At 43.9% G+C, this 19,636-nt stretch overlaps 1 protein-coding gene across 1 annotated transcript in view; it reads left to right on the top strand.

The window, feature by feature from the left end:
- The window catches only part of LOC307136406 (b(0,+)-type amino acid transporter 1), a gene marked incomplete at its 5' end in the record, with an annotated part of 71,555 nt that overhangs the window by 23,146 nt on the left and 28,773 nt on the right, over nucleotides 1-19,636 (top strand). Inside the window, one exon of the mRNA XM_079833389.1 lies at nucleotides 18,023-18,147. Coding sequence (XP_079689515.1) covers nucleotides 18,023-18,147 — 125 coding nt within the window. The remainder of the gene's footprint in view (nucleotides 1-18,022; nucleotides 18,148-19,636) is intronic.

Below are 19,636 nucleotides of genomic sequence, written 5' to 3'. Positions count from 1 at the left end.
GCCGACCTGTCCACGATTGTTCTCCGTGGTTCGGACCAAAGGAGAGCGCTTTGGAATCTACATTACGCACCAGGCTGTGCTTTAGTGGATCTCTCTATAAGGCCAATAGACTGTAAAAGTGGTCAGGAATCTAATATTTCCCTAAAACAAAGTTTAGTTCTGCTCATATAACATGATCCCGAATATTTGACAATTCTGTTTAATTGTTTTAAGGGAACAGGAAAACGTTACGTACGTCAATCCATTCCCGACGACCTTGGTTTGCTTCTTATTTATTAATTATACAGACAATTAGTTAATTAAAAAATAATGTTATAGGCTAATATTTAAACATAGCCTAACTATGAAACTAAATAGGCTACGTTTTCTTTAACCCTCTGTCGGACGAAAGCGGCAGTGCATTTTTTCCTTTATGACAGCGGAAACAACTCACAATACTCTGTCATTTTTAGCCATACAGATAAGATCAAGACATAATTATACACTATAAACGGTCTACTTTCATTTGTGTACACTCACAATAACAACAAAGGATTCTGGGAACAGATTGTTTTGCATGCACTCCACTCCAAAAGCTGTCTTCATTTCAAAAATGAATTTTGTTTATTTCAAAAGCATTTTTAAATTCAGTTCATATTTCCAACAAATTAAATTCCGAGCCAAAATATCGAAGTGGGAAAAAAAAGAAAGTTAGCCTACCACCATGCAAATTCACAGTAATTAACTAAATGTTCTAAATACATATGCACATAGCCTAATAATAATACACAAATACACAACTTATAATAAATAAACTCCAATATTCTACAACACATAGCCTATATAGCTAGACAATACCATACACGACGGAGTAGGCTATTTTAAGTTGTTACACTATAGGCCTAAGGGAAAAATCCAAACTTCACAGTCTATTTTAACGACATAACATATCGTTATTACGACAAAATTGAGTGGAAAATATGATGTGGCAGATAAGCGTCACCGTACCATCGATCATTCTGACGCAGACAGAAGAAGACGTATCCTTTATTAAACTCACAAAAGACAACAGAATTACAGGAATGCTGGATTCTAAACAAAGAAATGCCACAATTTATCAAGACCTTGAAGCAGATATGAGGGAGAAACACACACACACACACGCCTCATACGTGCTGCTCAAGTAGGCTATAAGGGTTTTCCTTGCCATTAATGCTTAATTGGATAACACCATATGTCTCCGATGCGGTGGCTGTGATATACATAAACCTACCAACACTCGTGGCATAAGTTTTGGAATTACTTATTGCGAGAGGAAAAAAATAAGTTTTAGTCGCATACATTTAGAAAATATCGCTAAAGAAATGGAACTGTTCGCAGAAACATCAAAATAGACATAACCAACTTTTTAAAATAGTTTTGAAAACTAAACATTTGAACTATTTTGCCACAAATTATAATCGTATTTGCTGCTAGGTGGACCCATAATGCCGTGCCTGATTTACTTTCAAAGGCCAATGTTTGTTTTCACATACATTTTCCAGTCCTTGAATACTGGAAATTGAAATTCAAGAACCGTGAAGCCTGTAATTAACTCACAAATGTTACATGTTTGTGTGTAGATCCAAACATTATAATTGCTAAACTAACACAGAACATGAAGAACGTGACATTAAAAAGTAACCATAGTTAAAAACCTGTAATATTAAAAGTTAAAACATATAGACTATAAAAACACAAACCAACACATTCTCACCTGTGAAAGGTTATCCCATTTCTGTGGGAATTTAAATGGCGCTGGGCTTAGAGGCTGCGCAGTGTTTTTTTTTTTTTTTATGTGAGTGATGATTGACAGCATCTGAAGTGTTAACGTGTGTTGACCGTCGCGCTTCACTCAACTGTCAACTCGCTAATTTTATCAGAGAATACGGCAATAACTGTAAACAACGTAAATGCTATCTGACTTTAGAGGTGGTAAGCACAATGGCTAAAAAAATAAAAGTAGACAGCGAGTATCGTCAATTCCAACCAAGATGGGAAACAGAATATTTATTTTGTGAATACAAAGAAAACCCAATGTGCCTCATATGTCAAGAGTACTGTTTATGCAGTTATGCTGGTCAGAGACCTTTAGTTCTTGTTTTACTATTGTTTCCAAATGTGTTACAACTCAAAAGTGAAATTAAAACCTTGTTACTTTGATAAATGTGTTTGAATGAATTGTGGGGTTTTATACTAATAGATATTTCTTCAATAAATGAAAAATCCTCTAAATATATGCCCGGCCCCTGATTTTATTCTCATCCCGTGGCATGGCCGTTACTGAGTTTGGATTTGACACCTCTGTTCTATGCCATTCATGTCACAGGTTCAGGGTGTGACACCGGCTCTTCCTGTTGTTTGTCCTGTCCTGTCATTTCTCTGCAGCTCGTGATTGGAGTATCAGCTGATCACGAGCTGATCTCCCGCACCTGTCGCGCGTTCCCTCTACTCATGCCCAGCTGTGTCTACCTCTTGTTGTCAGTTGATCATATGCTATGTTGCGTGAACGTCTCATGTTTCTGTGTTCTGTGCCTTACCTGCTGACGTTTGTGTTCAGGAACCTAAGACGAGGGGTTTGTAGCAAGGCTGTCTCACTTGCTGAACCCGGGATTCGTCTTTCGGTGATTCTGCCTGTTGTTCTCTGCCTGTTTGGTGGTCTCCTCTAGCCTGGTTTTACCAGACTCTCGTACATTTCATTTGTACATAGAGTCTGGCCACATTGACAAGCGTTTACTTCCTTGAAGGCGGGTCCTCTGTTGAAGTTTAAAACTATTGGATCTGCCAAGAGTCACTCTGGATCTGCCGAACCAATCGCTAACGTTTGGTCGTGACGTATGTCACGCGCCGTTCGCCTTTGATTCTCACATTAACTGAGCACACCACCTCAGTGTCAGTGATAAAACCTCGTGCATTCGGATTGTGATTTATTCACGGTGGAGAGGAGAGTTTTGTGATCGGGAACGCGCTGCTCTCGTGGTGCATATCTCGTGCAATCATAACATGATTGTATGCTGTCAATAAAATGTCATATGCTTAGTATGATAAGAATAAATGCTGCCTTGAATAACAGCCCAATTCAAATGTTTACGTGTTTTTCTTCTTTTATTTTTTGAGCGGTGGTGAAATATTTTGCTCTTGTAAACACTTGCCAGTATTTAAAGAAATACAAGTCTAGAAATGCAAATTACAGCTCACGCAAACGCACAGTGCTCTGAAAGGGTCTATAAAGGATATAAACAGTGAGTTTTGAGGTGATATATTCTTGAAAACTCAGAGATGTGGATTCGGACAGCAATTACATTACCACACGACCTTGGTGTTTGTCAAAAGTTGGTAATTCAGCCTGGGTTTTTCTCGCGGGTGGTGGGAGACGGACGGCTTCAGCAACTCCTTCACCACTAACGGAGCGAGCTGGAAAATACTTTTCCCGGACCACAACATCAGCAGTACAGCAGTGATTGCTCTTGCTCCGTGTAACGGGAGTTCGTTTGTTCAGGGAAGAAGGAGGCGGGAACCGGCGAACGTTTAACAACTTTTAATCAAATAATAAACACAAAATGAAAGTAAAAGTGGCAGCCCCTCACGGACCACTGCCGCGCACATACATAACAAAACACAACTTAAAATCCAGTCCTGGTCCTCTCTCGTCCTTCACCGGTGTTGCTCGTCCTTATATGCCTCCGTGCTCCCTCATGAGAGGACTCGAGACCGGTGTGTCTCATTCTCAATCACGCATACCGATCTCTCGCCACACTCCGGCTTTAACTTCTGGACATTCGTCAGCGCTGCCACACACTCGCATCTTTCACCGCCGCCATTACTGAACTACAACTCAAACTAGCGCATGACATCAACATCATCGCTCTCAGCCACTCCCTCTGTTCGCTGATTGGACCGGTAAAAAATTGTTCAGGGGAAAACCTAAGCATACACCGCAGTCCCAGACGTAGTACTGAAGGAAAATGAAAATTGAGCGGAAGTACGTAGGAGGGCGGAGCCAGGCTAGGTCTCCTCTTCCTGTGCGCTCGTTGATGTGCGGGCTGTGCACACGGGAACCGCCGTCAGAGAATCTACAGTTTTGCACTTTCACAGAGACTGTTTTTGTTCTGTTTTCCAAGTTTTCTAATAAACGTTTCTCACGATCATCACAGCAATTGAGTCCTCCTATTCTCTGAGTTCCTGACAATTCAAGGCTTCAAATATTTAGGTGTACAGGTGACAAAGAGTTTTGCAGAAATATTTCATTATCATTTTTCACCGTTGCTCAGCCGTCTCACAAAGGATTTTCAACGTTGGTCTCTTCTCCCTTTGTCCTTAGTAGGTAGAATCAACTGTGTGAAGATGAGTGTGCTCCCTAAATTCTTATATCTTTTTCAATGTATCCCTATTTTTATCCCAAAGTCTTTGTTTGTTACACTGGATAGTTCTATTTCTCATTTCATATGGAATGGCAAGACTCCAAAGATTAGAAAAAGTATCCTGCAGAACGATACTCGGTTACTTAACGTAACCTCGGTTCTCTCTAGAAGAGGGAACGGGTATTGCGTAAGTTCCTTACGCTACGGGAAAGTATTCTTTCTTCGAGATTTCTGAAAAACCCAAAATTATCCTTAATTTTGTAACATTGTCAACACAGTGCGGCAGCCTGGCGGACCATAGCAGGCTATTCCAGCGTGCTATTGGCTGCTCTGCTGGCAACTGCAGCAGCCTATCGGTGAGCCCGCGTGACGTGGCGACCAATGAGGGCGCTTCGCGCCCACCTGGCTTCATTTCCCTCTTCTAGAGAGAACCGAGGTTACGTTAAGTAACCGAGTATCGTTCTCTTACGAGAGGTTCTCTCGTATTGCGTAAGTTCCTTACGCTACGGGAACATATTGTCAACGCCGTGCGCGCCTCGCATACAGCATATGTATCCCAGGGAACCGGGGACCATAACACTGCTCGGGCAGGGTGGCCGGTAAGGAAAACGGGCCACCACATATACAGACACTTCATTCGAACTGACGGGTGGTTACGACGGGTGGTTACAACACCCTGTCCCATGAATGAGGGAACGGCACCTGCCGGTCTCCTTCAAATTCACCACACCTTGTCTTATGAATGAGGGAGCGGCAACGCCGGTCGCCTTCAAGTTCACAATATCTTGTTATATGAGTGAGGTAACGGCACCGCCGGTCACCTTCAAACTCACAACAGCTTGTCTCGTAAATGAGGGAACGGCACCGCCGGTCTCCTTCAAATTCACAATGAGCCTAGTACCGAACTTACTACCAGTATGTGAGCTATGTCTGCGCAGAACCACTGGGCAGAACCAACAGCCCTATTGAACTGATAACACTTTCGCCTGTAAGGCAGGAACTTCCAGATTGTAAAATCTCACGAACGTAGACGGGGAGGCCCAGCCTGCCGCCATACAGATATCGTGGATGGAAATCCCTCTGGCCCAAGCCCACGAAGAGGCCATGCCTCTGGTGGAGTGTGCTCTGACACCTAGCGGGCACTGCAGGTGTTTGGAAGCGTATGCAGCTGCAATCGCGTCCACTATCCACCTGGACAGGGTCTGTTTCGAGGAGGCGAGACCTTTAGTGCGCCCACCAAACGAAACAAATAGCTGCTCAGAACGCCTGAAGGCGGCGGAGCGTGTGACATAAACCCTCAATGCCCTGACAGGGCAGAGGAAATTGCCACCGTCCCCCTCATCGGACGCTGGCAGAGCCGAGAGGGAGATAATCTGCGCCCTGAAGGGAGTGCCGATCGCTTTGGGGACATAACCATGCCTCGGTCTGAGAATGACCTTAGAGTCATTAGGACCGAACTCCATACACGTCGGGCTCACTGAGAGCGCGTGTAGATCCCCCACGCGTTTCACTGAAGCCAGAGCTATCAGAAACGCGGTTTTTAGCGAAAGGAACCTTGGTTCCACAGTCTCGAGCGGTTCAAAGGGATGAGCCTTCAGGGCCTCTAGGACCAAGGCCAGATCCCATATAGGAACCGACGGGGGCCGCGGGGGATTCATCCGTCTGGCTCCTCTGAGGAAACGGATGATGAGCTCGTTCCTTCCTAGCGTGCTACCTAGCGTCGTCTGAGCGAACGCTGCTATAGCCGCCACATACACTTTGAGCGTGGAAGGGGACCTGCCCCGTTCCAAAAGCTCTTGGAGGAAGGAGAGCACCCGCTGGACCCCACATTGCTGTGGGTCCAATCCCTTGGAAGCACACCACTCAGTGAACACCGACCACTTAGAACTATATAACCGCCTCGTCGAGGGGGCTCTAGAGTGTGAAATCGTGTTCATAACCCCTTCGGGCAGGTCAACGGGTATCCGTTGGTCACCCATACATGCAGAGACCATCGCTCTGGATGGGGATGCCAAACTGACCCTCCTGCTTGAGAGAGAAGGTCTGCTCTCAGCGGAACTGGCCAGGGGGGTGAGTGCGACAGCTTCACCAGCTCTGGGTACCAAATCTGGTTCTCCCAGCGCGGTGCTATAAGGAGCACCGGACGGCGCGTTTCCCTGATTTTCGCTATGACCTGGGGCAATAGGGAGATCGGCGGGAAAGCATACAGCGGGAGGCTGGGCCAAATTTGGGACAGCGCATCCTCGCTTTTGGACAGAAACGTCGGGCAGCGGGCGTTCTCTTTTGTTGCAAAGAGGTCGAGCTCCGCTCTGCCGAACAGGCGCCATACCAGCTGGACTGTCTGGGGGTGCAGGGACCATTCTCCTGCGAGAATGAGGCCCCTGGACAGCTTGTCCGGGCCCACATTGAGGTGGCCCGGCACGTGCGCAGCTCTCAGCGAGCGCAGCGAGCTGTGTGCCCACACGAGCAGGCGTTCTGTCAGATTGCCCAGACCTCTGGACCTGACACCGCCCTGCCGGTTCACGTAGGACACCACTGTGGTGTTGTCCGACTGGACTAACACATGGTGTCCTCGTATAAGCGGGAGAAACTGCCTGAGCGCGTTCTCTACCGCTATCATCTCCAAACAGTTTATGTGTAGGAGTTTTTCCTCGCTCGACCAAAGGCCCGAGGCTGATCTGCCCTCGAAAACGGCGCCCCAACCCGTGGTGGAGGCGTCCGCCGAGATGACCTTGCGGTGTGAGATGGCTCCCATCGTCACTCCCCTCTGGTACCAGTCGGCTACTAACCAGGGCTCTAGGGCTGACACGCAGCCCTGAGTCACTCTGATCCTGAAGCCACCGGACGCCCAGGCTCTGTGAGGCACTCGGGCGTTTAACCAGCATTGCAGCGGGCGGATGCGCATTAAGCCCAGCTGGAGCACAGCCGCAGCTGAGGCCATACGTCCCAGCATCCTCTGAAAAAGCTTGAGAGGTGCGATTTTGCCCGGCCGGAAGTACGCAGCCATGCGCCGAACTTGGCGCGCGCGATGGGGTGACAGGCGGGCTGACATTGCCACAGTGTCCAGATTCAAACCCAGGAATGAGGTTGATTGCGTGGGCACTAATGAGCTCTTGGTCCAATTGACCGTGAGCCCTAGGCTGTCCAGATGGCTGAGCAGCATTGCCCTGTGGGCGAGGAGCTCGGCCTCCGACTGCGCCAGGATGAGCCAATCGTCCAGATAGTTCAATACTCGCATCCCTCGATTTCTCAGAGGAGCGAGGGCCGCGTCCATGCACTTCGTAAATGTACGGGGTGCTAGTGACAGGCCGAACGGAAGGACGGTGTATTGATAAGCCTGGCCGTCGAAGGCGAATCGTAAGAATGGCCTGTGACGCGGCGTTATCTTGATTTGAAAATATGCATCTTTCAAATCTAGGGAGATTAGCCAGTCTCTCGGGCGAATATGCGCGAGGATCTGCTTGGTCGTGAGCATCTTGAACGATCTTTTCATAAGAGCTTTGTTCAGACGCCTCAGATCCAGAATCGGTCTGAGCGACCCATCCCTTTTTGGCATGAGAAAATACCGGCTGTAAAAGCCTGACTTGCTCATAGAATGGGGAACCGGTTCTTTAGCCCCTTTGCACAGCAGCGTGGCTATTTCTGCTCGAAGTAGATGTGCTACTTCCTCGCTCACTCTCGTCTCTGTACGTGCACAGAAGCGCGGAGGGCGGCGAGCGAACTGCAGAGTGTAGCCGTGCTTCACTGTTTTCAGCACCCATTCTGATACACCTGGAATGGCTTCCCACGCTCTCGCGTGCGCCACACGGGATAGAACGGCCTCCGGGCTCGAAACGCTGCGCTTCGCGGGTTTGACGGCCTGTATAGGAGGGGCGGGCGCAGTGCGCGCGCTCTCTGTGCTGTGGGCCAGCCGATCGCTCGCGATGGCTGGCCGCCCTACACACTGCATCTCTGCCGCTTCGAGCGGGGAGTGGCTTGTGTGCGGCCCTACACTCATCGCTCCGGCCACCCTGGGCGGAAAACAAATGGCCAAATGGCGCCTGAGGCATAATGTTCGCGAAAATGTGTGAGCGCGTTTGAGCGGGCACAACTCTTACGCGTGGAACATGACCGGTTAAGAGTGGCTGTGTGACAGCGCGTGTGGTGGTTAGTCGTGGACGCAAACAAGCGGACACGTGACCTAACTCTAGCACTCGAGCGGCCGGTGGCCGCTTTATGTGAGTGGGGGACACGGGGTTTATAGTGCTTGTGTGCAGGGGTGAACACAGAAAAGTGGGCACATTTACTGCATTTGAAACACATACGGCGTGAGCCGTGCAACCAGAAATAATGCAACTTTTGTGATTTCTCTAGTTCGCCGTAAAAACGGCGGTTATTGACAGGCGAGAAGGCATTTTTGCCGGCTCGTTGGCTGCGTGAAATCCATCTGCAGCAGCCACAGTGGTGGGGGCTGACAGGAAAGAGAGTTTTGACGGTGGTCCGGCCGCGGCGGGACTTAACCGTCATTTCTTGCCTCTGGCCGATCAGCGATGACGTCACTCTGCAGGCCTTAGACGGGAGGGCAGCCTTTGAGCGCCAACCAGAAGGCGGGCAAAGGTGCGCTGCGACCGCCTCTTCCACCGGAGGGATAGCGTTGTAGCCTTTCTCGGCCGCGCCGTCAACTTGTGAGAGCGTCGAAGAAGCCTGAGACGAGACCCTCGCGGAGAATGGCGCGTTCCAGGACTTTGCGAGCTCCTCGTGAAGCTCCGGCAGAAAGGGTGCAGTCCTGGAGGTGGGTGCACGGCGGCGACTGTTTAGGAAGCATCCGTCAAGTCGGTTCGGCGCTGCCACCTTGGGCGGGGCCCATTCGAGGCCTAGCTGCTCGACAGCCCGGGTGAGAAGGCGCAAAAGTTCGGCGTCCTCACCCGCTAGAGAGCGTCCGGAGCCCCGGACTGAAGAGGATGCGGAAGACCAGTCCTCGCTGTCGGAAGCCATGATGGAGCAGCTGTCGGCGCGTTCCGCGGCCGCATCCGCCTCATCCCCGGAGGCGGCAACAGAAATGGCGGCCTGGGGTGGGGGCGGGGAAGGCGAGAGTGAAGCGGGCGGGAAAGGTTCCGGCGAGCTTCTCTCGGCGAACTCCGGAATCCGCTGCGAGCGGCGCTTCTTTCTGCGCGGCGTGGCAGGGACTGGAGGGATATCATCATCGAACAGGACGAGTCGAGCCCGCAGGGTCGACATCGTCAGTTCTTCGCACTCTTGGCATCCGCCGGCGAGGAGTGCGGCGGCGGCGTGATCACGGCCCAGGCAGAGAGCGCAGATCACGTGGCGGTCCCCGGAGCTGAGCTGCGCGTGACACGAGCCGCAGGTGGAACGAGACATTTGTATCAACGCTCGGCTCTTTTTGTGAAAAAGTGTGACGCAGCGGCGACAACACTTTTGAGCGTAAAGGATATGGGCTGCCGGATAGCAGAGCAGGCACGGATGGCTGAAGGTGGCGCGATGCTGCCGGCTTCCTCAGGCGCTGTCCTCTGCTTGCTTGTCTGCGCGGTCACGGCGGCGGGTTCCAGATCCAGCGATGCGAAGGGCTTCGCTGAAGAAAAGAAAATCGAATATGCAGCCCGTGAGCCCTGCTTATATACACGTGGCCACGCCCCACCTGTAGGCAAATGAAGCCAGGTGGGCGCGAAGCGCCCTCATTGGTCGGCACGTCACGCGGGCTCACCGATAGGCTGCTGCAGTTGCCAGCAGAGCAGCCAATAGCACGCTGGAATAGCCTGCTATGGTCCGCCAGGCTGCCGCACTGCGTTGACAATGTTACAAAATTAAGGATAATTTTGGGTTTTTCAGAAATCTCGAAGAAAGAATACTTTCCCGTGGCGTAAGGAACTTACGCAATACGAGAGAACCTCTCGTAAGAGAACCCAAGGCATTTGGGTGGTCTGGCCCTTCCTAGTTTTCTGTTCTATTATTGGGCTGCGAACATGCGGTCCATGCTGCACTGGATCGATTCCAGGGTATATACAGAACTTCTTAAGTTGAATTTAATACCTTTTACTACCTTTTTTAATACCTTCAAAATATTTTCTAATACCAGCGTGACTTCAAGCTGCAACTGTAGTGGCGTAAATGAAATATCTTTCCAAATGGAATAACATATTGCATACAACTTAACATCAACTGCCCACAGAGATAATAATAGAAATAAAAACAGAAGAGGAAGAAGACATCTTCTTCATAGATCATTAGTCAGTAAGTCTGATGTGTGAGCAATCTAAAAAAGAGGTGGCCGAGAAGTAAGCACAGGTGTTATTAAAATTAATTAAGCTGATACATTTAAGTAAAGCAAAGAGATTAATCAAGATGTCACAACGGGCCTTTGTCCATAGTTTTTAATCAATGTCAAAAAGTAACAATTGCATAACAATGTTGGACATTTGAATGAACAGCTACGCATCAAAATTTGAACCAAATTTCCAAGTGGTTCAATTTGGACCTTGAAAAAAAAAGAGGAAGCAACCAGATAATAATAAAGTGCAACTTTACACTGTAATTATGTAAGTTTGTGACAGATTTCACTGCCTGTAACATTGGGCCTATGTTGACCAGTCATTGGCATGTCTACTCATTTGGCCCTTAGTAAAATAAAGTGGCTTATTAATAAAGTGCAGAATATCTCGTTACTATGTGCCATGCACCAATCAGTTCTCTGCAAACACACTTTCCTATACAACCTCCACTTTAGGCTACAACGTAAATCCCCCTTTGGAAATGCTGGATATAGCCAGGCTCTCAATGCCAGATACGGGTGATATAGATCGCTAACATTATACGTTTTAAATGATCAAAGATACACATAGGAGATGTTAAATTCCTTGTGCTAGATAGGGTACTTCCAGCAGTAGGCTAACAATTGACAACTAATGATCAAACTAACTTACACTGCAATTTTCGTCCAATTTCGAGCTGAATTCTGACTCGTGCGACTTTTTTTTGGGTCGGGCCGATTTTCAGCTTTATCGTGCGTCATTTGTCGTGAGGTGTTCGTGCAGCGTACAGAGGGAAACGAGACGCTATAAACCTCTCCCGATTGGTGACAAACCTCTCCCGATCGGCAATCGGATGGTCTGATGAATTTCTGGCATGTCAGATAAAGGTTATCACACAGCTGAAGCAGAGCTACGAACTGACTGCCCTATTTCTCATCACTGCGCCTGCGCGAAAGCAGAAGTTGAACCATTTAATCTTTAATGCAGCAAGAAAGAAAACGAAAAGAGGGAGATCTTTAAGTTCTGTAGGCAGTTATCAAATAGCAGCAATTTAACAAACTGTTGCATGCCTCCAGTTCGTGTTGTAAAATGGATAATCTAAGACTTTCAAACCACCGTGTTTAGCCTATCAGTGCCTCTTTTATTCATTTAGATACTTGATCATTAATTTACTTGTTTTACTTTCACAAATTATTTGATTTACTTTTATTTAATATTTACTTAATTTTATTACCATGGGATATGTGAACCGTTGTCCATCATTTTACACAAAATTTCAAGGTGCAATATTTTTTTTCTTTTTTTTCGTTTTAAATCATGAAGGTGAGTCAGTGGATATCACAAAAAAAACGCAATGCCGTGAGAGTCAGTGAAGTCTCAAAACTAGTCAATTATTCACTACAGAAAGTGAAAGTAAAATCTGACGAGCTTTCGGCGCATATTCTTACAGAGACAAGAGATATCTCTTTATTTATATAAATCTGCTTTAACATATGCTGATAATGTATAGCCTATAACTGTCTGAATTTATATTCTTAAAATTTCTCTTGTGGCCCATATTGTGAAACAAATTAGAAGAGAAGTATAGGCCCATTTCGTGTTAAACAAGTTGTTTTTGAAATAAAGCTGCTAAAATTGTAGTGTTTTGACATATTATAGACTGATAATCATTTTAATTATAGGCCTATAATTCCTTGTTTAATTGGGCAAAATGTATTTAAAAAATGAGGAGTAAGCTAATCTATCTGTTATTTTATTATCCAGAGTCAGTTATGCATTGATGCATTATGAAATTATCACGGGGGCACATTAAATGTAATATCAATTTAATAATAAAAGTAGGCCTACCCAAATAATAATAATTTATATACATAAATTGTAAATGCTAAATCCTCTTAATATCTCTATTATAGGTTTTTTCACGCAAATTTCACTCGTACTGTGAGCAGACAAGTCGCGCTCGACAATCGGACCGCACAGTGAGCCATGGTGTGAGCACATAAACCGTGAGCTTTGGCTTTATATCGCATGCGATCTACTCGTATAGTGTGAAGCCGCCTTTCCACTGCACACGACATTCGGACACGACTGTCGGAATTTGCCCCCTAGTGGCAGTCGCACGGAAATTTCATTATGATCGTACACGGCAACATGGGAGAGAAGCTTATCCTCGCGGTTAAACAAGTACACAGAATAGTGTGGGTGTATAGCCTATATATATACACACATATATATACACACGTGTGTGTGTGTGTGTGTGTGTGTGTGTGTGTGTGTGTGTGTGTGTGTATTAGGCCTAATATATTATTATTATTAACTTGGGTTTGTACCTGAGACAAATTCCCAGACGTTCGGGCTGATGGATTCCCGGAATGCAGTATCCTGCCTGGTAATTTTTGGGCCAACACAACAACCTGAAGGATCTCATTAAATTTGGGTTTCATTAAAGTCCCACAAGGGTCAATTCTTGCACCACTCCTATTCAACCTGTATATGCTGCCACTCAGCCAAATAATGAAAAATAACAAAATGGCTTACCACAGCTATGCTGACGACACCCAGATCTACTTAGCCCTATCACCAAATGACTACAGCCCCATTGACTCTTTGACTCTCTATGTAAATGCATTGATGAAGTTAACAGTTGGATGTGCCAAAACTTTCTTCAGTTAAACAAAGACAAAACTGAAATCACCACATTAGGAAACAAAGATGAAATTCTCAAGGTGAACGCATATCTTGAGGCTAAAGGTCTAAAATCAAAAAATCAAGTCAGGAATCTTGGTGTGATTTTGGAGTCAGACCTGAGTTTCAGTAGTCATGTCAAAGCAATAACTAAATCAGCTTACTATCATCTGAAAAATATTGCAAGAATTAGAAGCTTTATTTCCAGGCAAGACTTAGAGAAACTCGTTCATGCTTTTATCACCAGTAGGGTGGACTATTGTAATGGTCTTCTCACTGGCCTTCCCAAAAAGACCATTAGAAAGCTGCAGCTCATACAGAACGCTGCTGCCAGGATTCTGACCAGAACCAGAAAATATGACCATATCACACCAGTCCTCAGGTCTTTACACTGGCTTCCAGTTACATTTAGGATCGATTTTAAAGTACTATTACTTGTATATAAATCACTAAATGACCTAGGACCTCAATATATTGCAGATATGCTGATTAAATACAAACCCAACAGATCACTCAGATCATCAGGATCAAGTCAATTAGAAATACCAAGGGTTCACTCAAAGCAAGGAGAGTCTACGTTTAGCTATTATGCCAGCCGTAGCTGGAACCAGCTTCCTGAACAGATCAGATGTGCTCCAACAGTAGCCACTTTCAAATCCAGACTCAAAACACATCTGTTTAGCTGTGCATTTACTGAATGAGCTCTGTGCCACTGTACGTCAGACTGATTGCACCTTATCTTATGCATTTACTCAATGAGCTCTGTGCTTTGTCCGAACTGCTTGCACTTTAATTATGTTTCATTTTAACCCTGTTTTATTTTTAGTTTTTAATTATACTTTTATTTTTAATTATTTTTTATTTTGTTAAGGCTGTCTGGGTGGAAGAGGTTGAGAGACGGGGGAGCGCAAACCTGACTCTCCATTTTCTTCCACCCCAGATAGGGGATTTCATCTTTATTTTTATTTCCTTTTAATTCCTATTATAACTATTATACTACATATATTTTTATTTTATTCACTTATAACTATTTTAACTTCATTTCTGTGTAAAGCACTTTGAATTGCCACTGTGTATGAAATGTGCTATACAAATAAACTTGCCTTGCCTTGCCATTATGCAATTTTATGCAATTTTTTAAAGTTTTAAAACAAAATAAAATGTGATAAACAAAAAGAATTCTCAACTTACGCACACTGATTTAATTGGACAACTTTGGAATACATCACATCCGGTCGGCGTGTCGCATACGGTGTAGTCGCTCAAGTTCAAATATTTGAACGCATCCGAAGCTCAAATCGGATCCGAAAATTCCGCATTCGCAGATGGTCGGCACCCCACGCAACCCCTGTACGACTCTCCATTGGAAATGAATGACTTCCGGTACAATGGCTGTCGTTTGTCGTGTGCAGTGGAAAGGCGGCTTGAGTAGGTAACCTTGCTGAAATCGCACAGTGTATGCCCAGCTTTGAGCAACTTGCATATTTCGAAACAGCTCTTCAATGCCATCGTTCGAATTGAAAGAGTGGTGTTTAGTTGCAAGGTCTAAACACCACAGCACCTCAGCTCGCAAAGTAGCGGTGGTGATATGGCATAACGTCTGCTGTCTGACGTCTGTCACGCACCTGTTGATGATGCTGCTAGGACTAACGTTGGGCTACTGCTGGCAGTGGTTTGAATCGGGCGAGCAGTCGAGGTTGAGGGCAAAGCAGTGGAGGTTGAGGTCGTTGATGCAGCCGTAGCGCAGAACATTGATATGGGGTACTCGCGTACATGTTTGGCAGCAAGCCAGCCGGGTACCCAGTTTGTTTCAGCGCGTGGGCGAACGAACACCACCTCACATGATATTGCGCAGGTCCTACTCTCAACATATAAATAAATCCATGCGAATTTTAGAAAAAAAGGCCTGCACTTAACACAAATTGAAAATGTATCTGAAAAAAATTGGGCTCGAAAATGTAATACCTTGTCAGATGACGTTTATTACTTTTTAATACTTTTTAATGCCCTTAATTTTGGCTAATTTCATTTACTACCTTTTACAACCCCGCGGACACCCTGGATTAAAAGTAAACAATTTCGACAGCCCCGCGGCATTGTTAAACATTGACAATGTGTCTTGCATCTTCCATGTTGAAGGCCCTTTTATGTTTTGCTATTACACTTTCTCCACTGAAATACTCAGATAACATAATAGTGAAAAATAATCTGGATTCAGTTTTTACGTCATTTCAGATTTCAAGTTAATGCCCCTGTCTTCCCGATACATTTTAATCTGCTGTTTCTCCCTTCGATCATGGATGGTGCATTTGATTACTGGAAGAATTAAGGTGTCCACTCTATAGCGGATCTTTAAATTGAAGGCACGTTTGCCTCATTTGATCAGCTAAATGTTTTGTATAACATTCCGAGAAGCCACTTTTTCCGTTTTTTAAAAATGTGTGACTTTGTTCGTACCCCGCCTCCATCTGCCACTGATACCATCCTAAGTCTTAATGTTTGTTAATCAGTTAATCAGTACTTTTGCCACTTTACAGTCTTTCCCTGTTTGCGTACCAGTTGGTCTTCAGACCTTAAAATTAAAACCAGGAAACATGGGAGGCAGTGTTGGGTAGGGGCCACTCCTCGTCTATTTGTGCACGCCATTGCCTTATTCAATGTAAGGTGGTTCATAGAGTTAATTGGTCAAAATGTAAGCTCGCACGGATTGATCCAACTATTGACCCAGAGTGTGACAGGTGTCATCTAGGCCCAGACACACTAATACATATGTTTTGGACCTGTCCAGCTTTCTTCATTTTGGGGGTCAGTATTCAATTCTCTCTCAGTCATTACATCTATAGACACACCTCCATCTCCTATCATTGGCCTTTTTGGGGTGTTGCCCGCCGGGTATTCACTTCCCACTCACTTTTCTAATTTTAGATTAGATTAGATTAGATTAGATTCAACTTTATTGTCATTACACAAGTACAAGTACAAGGCAACGAAATGCAGTTTAGGTCTAACCAGAAGTGCAATAGCAGCAAGTGCAGGATATATACAATGGTTGCGTAAGTGCAGGACATAAAAATGTTCTGAATATATATAAATATGTATAAGTAGAGAGATGGTTATTACTATAAGTAGAACTGAATTTACAGATGAATATATACAGTGAATAAATATACAGATGGCTATTACTATAAACAGAATTTACAGGTGAATATGTACTATGAATAAATATACAGATGGCTATTACTATAAACAGAATTTACAGGTGACTATGTACTATGATTAAATATACAGACGGTTATTACTTGAACAGAATTTTACAGTTAGAGGTATACAGTAATATGTTAGGCTAATATGAGGAATATAGCAGTGGATTAAGTTAGTACAATAAATTATGGACAGAGCTATCCGAAAGAAAGTGTAAAAGTGCAGTGGAAAGTGGTTGCATATTCCAGTTAGAAGTACGGTGCAAAATGCAAATGTAAACATTGTTACTGTAAATACAGTCGGCAGTGCAGATGAGCATTATCCAGTTACGGTATGGTGGTAAGGTAATTTTGTTGCCTTTCTTACACTGCTTGCTAGACGTGTAATTTTATTAAACTGGAAAAGCCCTCAGCCTCCATCTCATACATACTGGATGAAGGATGTCTTGTACTTCATGAAACTAAAGAAGATTAGACACTCTTTACAGGGGCCTAACAATACTTTTACTAAAATCTGGAAGCCCTTCCTTGCATATTGCATACTCTTCAGCTGGACCCAGTCTGATAACCCTAACCCCCCTTGATAATATGGTTGATTAGTTTGTTAGTCTGATTAGTTAGATTAGTTTCTCTGTCTGTTCTGTTTGTAAAATGTTTAAAAAAAGAAGAAATAAATCATAAATAAAAAAAAAGTGGGAATTATCAAATTCCCGGTAGCACGTGAAAGCGCCATAAATTTAAAACTGGGAAATTTGCTATGTGACGTCATGGCTGTTGTCGGCCAATAGGATTGCCGTGATTTTACAGGTGCTTCAGTCATCAGTCATGCTGAGGCGTTCCCCATAGCGCTTTGACGCAATGTCTTGTTCCCTGTTCTCAGGGAGCCAGGGTTACAGTCGTAACCCGAGACGTTCTTCAGCCTGTGTCATCTTCTCTGTCTGCAGCTCCCTTCATAAATGTTGAAACCACCTCTTGGAGCTACCCCTCTGTTGCCTTCCATGTAGAGGTTTTCTAATGAATAATTAATGATTTTTTCTTGAGGAGAAAATCAGCATATTATAATTATTTCTGAAGGATCATGTGACACTGAGAAGCAGTCATCACAATAAATTAAAATTTTTAATTTATTAAAATAAAATAAAAATTCAAATTGTAATATTTCACATTATGACTAGATTTACTGTATTTTTAAATAAATAAATACAGCCTTGGAGAGTATAAGAGACTTCTTTCCAAACGTTTAACAGGTACTGTGTGATCAGCAGATAATCGGGGCACGGAAGAAATCAGAAGAGAAACAAATTTATTTAAGGGTTTAATTGAAAATATGAAGGGTTAAAATGTAAATTTAAAATTTAGATGAAGTTCTTTCTTCTGCTGAACTCAAAAAAAGATATTTTGAAGAATGTCCGTAACCAAACAGTTGATGGGCCAGAAAGTACATTTTTGGGTGAACTATCCCATTAAATTAACCACAGTTCTTGAATGATCAAAAATGTGCCCTGTCTTTCAGCCTGACATCCTGGCCATGGCTCACATGCACAGGCGTACTCCCTCTCCAGCCCTCATTTTCAACACAATCATTTCTCTTATTGTTCTCATTCCGGGAGACTTCCAGGCCATAGTCAACTTTTTCAGGTATAGTGCCTTCATTTTGCATAACCTTTCTGCATTAGTTCAGTTCCGTTTTATTCATCCCTTAAGAAATTTAGATTGCACAGACACCACACATATCGCATCAACACACACATATCTTAGTACTCAATCAAAGATTTAAAACAAAGACATAAGAACAGGATTTAAAAAATAATAAAAACCATTTTATATTATTTTACATTTGATTATTTTATTTATTTCTAAAGAACTCTTTAGTAGCCTATTTGGTGCACTTTAAAGGGATAGTTCACCCAAAAATGAAAATTCTGTCATAATTTACTCACCCTTATAATGTTCCAAACCTGTATGAGTTTCTTTGTTCTGTTGAACACAAAAGAAGATATTTTGAAGAAAGTTTGTAACCAGGCTGCTTTGGGGGCACCATTGACTTCCATAGTAATCTTCCTATGTGTTCAACATAACAAAGAAATGTATAAAAAAAAAAATTTGGAACATCTTGAGGGTGAGTAAATGATGACAGAATTTTCATTTTTGGGTGAACTGTCCCTTTAAGCAATCATTCTGAACCAGTAATCACTTTTTTGAATTTCAAAAATGTTTTTATTTTTATTTATTAATTTACTTAAATTATGACTATATCATGTAATTATTTGTCCCATTTGTATCTAAATATTTGTTTAAATGTCATAAACTTTATATGACAGGATTATTTATTATGTATGATTAATATAGCCTAGCTAAATTATAAATTAATAACATTTATTAGGCTATAATCTATTAATTGACCTGTCTAAAAAAAATTATAATTCTGTCTGCCAAGCTCTGATAATGTATGGAATATTATATTAATATATTATCCATAAAAAAAATACCTATACCTTTTAGAAGCACGGATGTGTCTGTCACATAGACCGGTCTGTCACCGCTGCTGCTTTAAGACAGACAGTCTGAGCAACTGAAATGCTTCTCATAAAGTGTGCAGTTGGCCTTAGGTTCATCATGAGTTACTGGACAGACCCATTGATACCTTTTTGATATTCAGCTCTATATCTGGAGATCCTCTTGCATTCAAACGGTGGACGCGACGCGATCTCGACATGTTTTTAAAAAACTGCGCAAGTTTAAAGGCACACTGGCACAGCGCATGTTCTCGAGACTTTGCCACTATGCAACAATGTCGTTAAAATGCAATCACGCACAAATGAGCTCCTGTACTTCTTATTGTGAAATTGATTTCTTTATATTTGCTATCAGTATTCTCCACACTGCAAAATCCGTATGTGTTTATTGAACTATGTGTGGACCTATGTAAAATACGGGACAAATTGCGTCCCCTATTGGTTTGATACGGGACGCGTCATTTTGCTTGTAAATACGGGACGATTCTGTATTTTACGGGACGGGTGGCAACCGGTTACAGATGACTTAACATAAAAATAGCAGTTGGTATGAATGAAGCTCAATGTCCCTTCCATGAATGACAGTAGGGGAGATAGGAATGGAAGACTTT

Source organism: Gobio gobio (genome assembly GCF_949357685.1).
Source record: "Gobio gobio genome assembly, chromosome: 13".
Classification (NCBI taxonomy): Eukaryota; Metazoa; Chordata; class Actinopteri; order Cypriniformes; family Gobionidae; genus Gobio; species Gobio gobio.
Note: the sequence above shows the minus strand (reverse complement) of the source record. Positions and strands in the feature narration are given on the sequence as shown.